General features: G+C 42.6%; 1 protein-coding gene across 1 annotated transcript in view; it reads left to right on the forward strand.

Moving 5' to 3' along the window:
- The window catches only part of LRRC32 (leucine rich repeat containing 32), a 28,269-nt gene extending 25,909 nt beyond the window's left edge, over positions 1 to 2,360 (forward strand). Inside the window, exon 3 of the mRNA XM_077298725.1 lies at positions 203 to 2,360. Within this exon, the coding sequence (XP_077154840.1) occupies positions 203 to 2,098 (1,896 nt within the window). The 3' untranslated portion in view covers positions 2,099 to 2,360. The remainder of the gene's footprint in view (positions 1 to 202) is intronic.
- The last annotated feature ends 5,797 nt before the right edge of the window (positions 2,361 to 8,157 follow it).

Genomic DNA, 8,157 nt, shown 5'->3' on the forward strand with positions numbered 1-8,157 from the left:
ACCCAAATGCAGAAGTAATTTATAGTCCAAAATACATGGATTTAATTAAGAAAAATAACTGCTCCTCAAAGGTGTCAAAATCCTTTTGAGCTTCAGAGCGTTGACCTTCAACATAAAGTCAAAAAGCCTAAATTCTGTTGAAATGAGTTCAATAAAACTCGTTGCTCCTATTAATATTTTTCTGTTTTCTTTTCTCCGACAGATAAACATGGTGGCACATTGTCAGAACAAATCTTTTCAAGAGATTCCACTAGGACTTCCCAGGAACATTAACATTCTCTATATGTCTAAGAATGACCTCCGCAACCTCACCAAGACCCCACTGGCTCTGTATTCCTTTATAGAGACCCTTGATCTAAGCAGCAACAAGATACAATATATCCAGCCCGGTACCTTTGAGGACATGGTCAATTTGAAGGAAATCAATCTTTCTGATAACTATCTGGACAGATTTGCGAGCTATGGGTTACCAAGCATAGGTCAATTACCCAACGTCCAAAAGTTGGACTTGTCTAGAAATAGCTTGTACACAGATATGATCGAATACTTTTTAGAATATGCTCCTCTCCTTCGATACCTTTCTCTTTCAGAAAACAGCATCACAATTATTTCTCCAGAAATGTTTTCGGGAGCGCCGTCTCTAGAAGAACTCGACCTTCATAACAATATCATCATGGACATCGAAGAAGGTTCTTTTGAGCACCTTGTTCATCTAAAAAAAATTAACCTTGCCATGAACTCCATCACCTGCATCTCCCAATTTAACCTCCGACAGCTCGAAAGTCTAAATCTCAGCAAAAACAGTCTACAATCATTTTACACCTTCGAGTCCAACGAAGAATATCAGTTGAGATACGTTGACCTCAGCGACAACAAATTAGTACGTTTTCCGGTTTTCCCAAATGTCAACCATATCATTTTCTTAAACCTATCCATGAACTTCATCCGGTTCCGAGAAGAGACATCTCAGAAGGAATACAGCTGGTTGGATGAGGATGGTGGAAGGAATGCAAGTATGGTTCATTTACTAAAGCTTACTCATCTAGACTTGAGTTACAATAACATCCAGTCCATCACCGAAGACATCTTTACCACCATGCCAATGCTGAAATTTGTCAACCTCAGCCGAAATTGCCTTCAGTCTTTTCAATTTGGAGACCTAGTTAGACTGAATTCTTTACAAGAACTGGACCTGAGTGAAAATTCGATACAGAACATGTCCCTGGGTACAGGCTCGTTACCATCTTTGCAAGTCCTTTACTTACAAAATAACCAACTTCAGGTGGTGGAGTCTAGAACCTTCCAACATCTTCCCAGCATTGCCACCATTGACCTTCAAAACAATAATGTTGACTTGTGTGGTATCATGTACTTGGAATCTGGAAGACAAAAACCATGGACCTACACTTGTTTATACTTTTATAACATTCCGACTTTACAATATTTAAACCTCCAGCAGAATATGCTGAAAACTCTACCGCAATATGCGTTTTTCGGCACACCATTGACTTTTCTTGACATCTCAATGAACCTTGGTCTTACCATCAAACCAAATGCCTTGGAGGGATTGGAAAGTTCTCTTGAGGTTCTACACATCGAAGATAATTCTCTCGTACAGTTGAATGTTGACTTGCCTCTTTTAGTCCAACTTAGGTATCTAAACCTCTCCGGGAACCAATTGACATGGCTTCCATCTTGGAACAAGAATTGTCATTTGGAGACGCTAGACTTGAGTAATAACAGCTTCAGCAATCTGAAGGAAAGTAATATCCCTGTTTTAGAAAATACTTTAAAAACTCTTTCTTTATATGGAAACCCTCTTAGCTGCTGTGCAAATTCTTGGATCACCCATATGGTGAGAAGGAACATGGCGGACATCATAGGTCTAGATGCCACCATGTGTCAGAACCCTGATGGGGCACGAGTAGAGATACTTCTAGGTCAGAACGATTCCGACGACTGTGAAGAAGAGGAGATGAAAGACACCAATATAGTAATTATTATAACTATAGCCTTGGTTTTACTAGTCGCTGCCATAGGTGCAGGATTTTTGGGGTTTTACTGCAAACAAAAAGTGACCCAGCAATTTAAAGCTTAATCTAGTTGAAGGACCTGTTGAGAACTTGTCAAAGGTTCTTTACGACCACAAGTTGACCTTGAAACATGACATAATTTGAAACCAAAAGACTTGATTTGACCAAAACGCTAAGGAACTTTGAATGTTTTTATTTGTCACCACGGTAGGTGATCGTCTCTGGACTATGAACTATTTTGCATTTCTGCAGAAGAACATATTTTTGTAGAAAATCCTTTATTTTGTACTTCCTATGGCAGGTTTCAATATAAAGGAAAACATTTATAAAATACAGGTGGTGGTTCTGTTTGTTTATACATTATACAGAGTGAAAAATGACATAGGATAAATTGAGATTTGGTTTGGAGAACCCTGGATGGAGTGGAGGCCATGGGGCCAAAACAGAAAAATAAGCTAATCATGGTAATAAATAATGGCGCCCATTGAGGTTCTCTACATAGTAAGGGCACATTTTCCAATATGGCTATTGTGGTCTGTAGAATAGAGAGTTAGTGCCCAGGGTGGGTATGTTCTCTCCTTTCTCACGATTGTTTAGGGGTTTCTCACCAGATGGACTTTGTGCCCAAGCCAAGTGGGGTGGTCATGCTATATGCCAGGATGGTAGCCGAGATGGTTGCCAATCCACCATAACCACCATAGTGTTTGCTCCAACTGCTTCCTTTTCTTTGGTGCCACCATTTTGCCGCTGATTCTTGGCATCGCACCACCCTACTGTAGGACACGTATATGTGGACCTCGTGAAGGACCAGCAGGGTCGAACTGCCAGCTCTTGCCATCCAACATTAAGTTACCCTGGGTTCGATGAAAGACCCTCACCCTTGCTTTGAGCCTTTAGGTTCTTGTCCTGTTGGCCTGCATCTCCTGACCATGTCTACCCATCTGCTGCTCGTCCTTGACCCCAGTCGGTCTTACCATGAATCGCCGACTAACAAACCAGAGTCTTTGGTAAATCTCAATTTCTGAAAAGAATCCCACAGATATTTAAAAGGATTCCCTGGCTCCCCTCGCTTCGGCATTGGATGGTGTGCAGGACCTACAGATATCTGTGGGCAGGTATCATACACCTGTCCTCTCCTAGTGAACCCTAATGAGTAGGACAGGTGCACAATACAGTAAAGTCACCTCCCAATATTAAAGTGAACGGAGCCAGATCACCCCGTTGAAGGAGTTGCCCAGGATTAGCGCTGATCAATCTTATCACAAACACCCTGTGGAGAGGCATGGCGCTGTTTTAGGATGAAAGCAGCTATACTTATACTTATATATTTATATCAGGTTTTGTGTTAAATACATTTTTTTAAAAATTGGGATTTTTTTTCCAAATCACAATTTAAATAAAAATTTGAATTTTGCAATTCTCACTCTAGCCACTGAGGCATGTATAGACAACTTGCTGCTGTTTTAGGAAATTATATGCATTAGCAGCAATGAAAAGACTCTGACCCTATCTTATGTATGGAAGCATCTAATGAGCGTGTGCAAAGATCATTGTGAAGGAAGGAAGACCAAGTGAGCTGTGACATCACCTATTGTGCATGGTAGATCCTGTGTTATCTACTGTATATAGAGGTGTTATCAGTCATTGTACAGGAGGAGGAGGTGAGCTGTGACATCACCTATTGTGCATGGTAGATCCTGTGTTATCTACTGTATATAGAGGTGTTATCAGTCATTGTACAGGAGGAGGTGAGCTGTGACATCACCTATTGTGAATGGTGGATCCTGTGTTATCTACTGGATATATAGGTGTTATCAGTCATTGTACAGGAGGAGGAGGTGAGCTGTGACATCACCTATTGTGCATGGTAGATCCTGTGTTATCTACTGTATATAGAGGTGTTATCAGTCATTGTACAGGAGGAGGAGGTGAGCTGTGACATCACCTATTGCGCATGGTAGATCCTGTGCTATATACTGTATATAGAGGTGTTATCAGTGATTGTATAGGAGGAGGAGGTGAGCTGTGACATCACCTATTGTGAATGGTGGATCCTGTGTTATCTACTGTATATAGAGGTGTTATCAGTCATTGTACAGGAGGAGGAGGTGAGCTGTGACATCACCTATTGTAAATGGTGGATCCTGTGTTATCTACTGTATATAGAGGTGTTATCAGTCATTGTACAGGAGGAGGTAAGCTGTGACATCACCTATTGTGAGTGGTGGATCCTGTGTTATCTACTGTATATAGAGGTGTTATCAGTCATTGTACAGGAGGAGGAGGTGAGCTGTGATATCACCTATTGTGAATGGTGGATCCTGTGCTATCTACTGTATATAGAGGTGTTATCAGTCATTGTACAGGAGGAGGTGAGCTGTGACATCACCTATTGTGAATGGTGGATCCTGTGTTATCTGCTGTATATAGAGGTGTTATCAGTCATTGTACAGGAGGAGGTGAGCTGTGACATCACCTATTGTGAATGGTGGATCCTGTGTTATCTACTGTATATAGAGGTGTTATCAGTCATTGTACAGGAGGAGGAGGTGAGCTGTGACATCACCTATTGTGAGCGGTGGATCCTGTGTTATCTACTGTATATAGAGGTGTTATCAGTCATTGTACAGGAGGAGGAGGTGAGCTGTGACATCACCTATTGTGAATGGTGGATTCTGTGTTATCTACTGTATATAGAGGTGTTATCAGTCATTGTACAGGAGGAGAAGGTGAGCTGTGATATCACCTATTGTGAATGGTGGATCCTGTGTTATCTACTGTATATAGAGGTGTTATCAGTCATTGTACAGGAGGAGGTGAGCTGTGACATCACCTATTGTGAATGGTGGATTCTGTGTTATTAGTTGAATATAGAGGTGTCATCAATCATTGTAATCCTGCCTCTGATGATAAGGCGCCTGCCGAAAATTCTTTCCTGTAAAGACAGGAAGTACAAGTCTAAAAAGCATTGGCCAGTGTAAAAATTACTAGATTACTAATTGCATTTCTTTCTATAAAAATTGTGATATGAAAAACAAAACATTACCAATGTTTTTTCTTAAGTAAGGCAAAAGATAGAATTAAATAGCATCATTCTCTGATGAGAGCTTTGCTTTAATGAATAACAGATCCAGTTTTTACAGTAATTATATATTCCAAAAACTTTCCATGACGCCATGATCACGTCGCCCCCATGGACCATCCCAGTCCTTATCTCCGATAATTCCAGTGTGGCATCCCTTGTGCATTTCACTATCCAGATGTATATGAGCAATAAAGACAAAATCCAAGGAAAAGTCTGAGGTTTCTGAGAAGTTCTAAGCACAAGACGAAAGTTCTCTGCAATAAACCAGGGTGGTGGCCTCCTCCTAATGTATACATGGCTGACAGCAACATGCGGAGCAGTGAGATTTCTGGATTCAGGCCAGTTCGCTTCTCTGAGTATATATACAACCGCGCTCTCAGATTCCATCAAATTAATCTCGTTGCATATAAAAAACTTTGTCTCATTTTTTTGTCATAGACCCTTAGTAAATTCTGGACTCTTCAACTATGGCTTCCGGTACCTCTGCTACCTGTCTGCATTCTCCAGGATGTCCCCTGTATGTCTGCGGCTTCCAGTACCTCAGCTACCTGCTTCCCATTTCTTTTCTGCCTACAGGTTCCAATAGGTCTGCTAGCTGTCTGCGTTCTCCAAGACGTCTCCTGTATGTCCACGGCTGCCAGTACCTCAGCTACCTGCTTCCTATTTCTTGTCTGCATACAGGTTCCAGTAGCTCTGCTATCTGGCTGCGGTCTCCAGGATGTCTACTTTCTGCCTGTGGCTTCCAGTACCTCTGGTACTTGCTTCACCATTTGCTGTCTCCCAACAGTTTACAAAAGCTCTGATAGCTGTCTGTGGTCTCCAGTACATCTACTTTTTTCCTGCGGCTTCCAGTACCTCTCCAGTACAATCTAATTTCTTCCTGCGGCTTCCAGTACCTCTGCTACCTGTCTGCGGTCTCCAGGATGTCTCCTGTATGTCCATGGCTTCCAGTACCTCTGCTACTCGCTTCCCCATTTCTTGTCTGCATACAGCTTCCAATAGCTCTGCTAGCTGTCTGCAGTCTCCAGGATGTCTACTTTCTGCCTGTGGCTTCCAGAACCTCTTCTACTTGCTTCCCCATTTCTTGTCTGCATACAGCTTCCAATAGCTCTGCTAGCTGTCTGCAGTCTCCAGGATGTCTACTTTCTGCCTGTGGCTTCCAGAACCTCTTCTACTTGCTTCCCCATTTCTTGTCTGCATACAGCTTCCAATAGCTCTGCTAGCTGTCTGCAGTCTCCAGGATGTCTACTTTCTGCCTGTGGCTTCCAGTACCTCTGCTACTCGCTTCCCCATTTCTTGTCTGCATACAGCTTCCAATAGCTCTGCTAGCTGTCTGCAGTCTCCAGGATGTCTACTTTCTGCCTGTGGCTTCCAGAACCTCTTCTACTTGCTTCCCCACTTTCTGTCTGCCAACAGTTTCCAAAAGCTCTGATAGCTGTCTGCGGTCTCCAGTACATCTACTTTCTTCCTGCGGCTTCCAGTACCTCTACTACCTGTCTGCCTCCTGTCTCCAAGATGTCTCCTGTTTGCCCAGGGCTTTCAGTTCTTATGCTACCTGCTTCCCCATCTCCTGTCTGCCTATGGCTTCCAGTACATCTGCTACCTGTTTCCTCGTTTTCTGCCTGCCTGCAGCTTCAAGTATCTCTGCTACCTGTCTGCTGTCTCTAGGCCCTCTGGCAACTGTTTCCGGACTCCTGTTTGTCTGTGGTCTCCTGCACCTCTGCTACCTGTTTCCCGGGTGTCTCAACTACCCGCTGCACAGATGCCCTTGGCTCACTTACCCAATCAGACCTTGAGCTTTGAGGATCCACCTCACCTATTGAGCCTAACAGTACGGTTTCTGTTGCTGGTGGCTCCTTTAAGCTTGAGTAATGCAGATGGTCCAGTTTGGAGACCGATTAATAATAATAATGCTGAAAAATGGGAAAGTGTTTTACTCTTATAATTTTGGTTGTTTAGTGGGACGTGTAATTTTTTATTCACTTTTGTATTGTTTTTGTGACAATTCTTTAGTTATTTTGATATTTTTTGTTACATTGGGCTACTCTTGTTTGCGGTGAACAGTCTAAATCCTGCAATACCAAACCGACCGGTAAACTATTTCACCTATCACACCTCCAAATTTGTTCTTCAGAGTTTGGCTGGACGACCACCTCCTTGGAGCAATATTTGCATGAGTATATCATAAAGTTTTCGTAAAAACAGATAAAACAAAGTAACAGAGGTGGACAAGTGGGTAAACGAGAACCCAAAACTTCCCTGTAACTATTTGTAAAACTTTTTGTAACTTTTAGCTGCAGGATAAAAATGAGTAGAGGAATGAATACGTTGTAGACTTTGTGAGCAGCTCTAGGACTTTTGATTAAAAAACGTGTTTGTTTTGGTAGCGACCCCCAGACAAACATGAAATCTCCAATGACGGTGACGCCACAACGAGAGAAGAAAAAGTCACAACAAACGATCCGTGATTCATGGGAAACGACGCCGGCTAAATATAGCGAAGTGGAAATAAAATTGGAGAAGATAATTCTGCGGATTCGTAATAAAGCAGGACAGTTTCATTATGCAAAAAAAAAAATGGACAACAGATGTCCCGAATCCTCCGCATGAAACCGAGACACGAAGGGAAAGACATGTTTTTATACAACATTTTTCCCAGGAGATCTTTGGTTTGGGAGTCTGCGGACGATGAAGGGGTCACTGCTGATCTCTGCTACTAATTCCAAATGACCGGTTGTCAAATGTGGCGGAATGAGTTCTATAAAATTGGTCGTCCTTTCCATATATCTTTATATCTGTGACGCTGCTGCTATGCAGGGAGATGCAAGCTCCACTAGATGGCAATAGAGTGGCGGGAGGACTGCACACGGCCAGTGTAGACCTGCGGCGCAGCAGCGAGGCTACCACCAGGTGGCAGCAGGATAGTCAAACAAGCCGGGTCGATATTAGTCAGTAGTGCAGTACCAAAGGAATAAACAAACACAGAGTCAAAGACAAGCCAAAAAGGTCAATACTGGTCAGGAGCGGAAATACCAAAGA

The sequence above is a fragment of the Ranitomeya variabilis genome, chromosome 3 (genome assembly GCF_051348905.1).
Source record: "Ranitomeya variabilis isolate aRanVar5 chromosome 3, aRanVar5.hap1, whole genome shotgun sequence".
In the NCBI taxonomy this organism is placed as follows: domain Eukaryota; kingdom Metazoa; phylum Chordata; class Amphibia; order Anura; family Dendrobatidae; genus Ranitomeya; species Ranitomeya variabilis.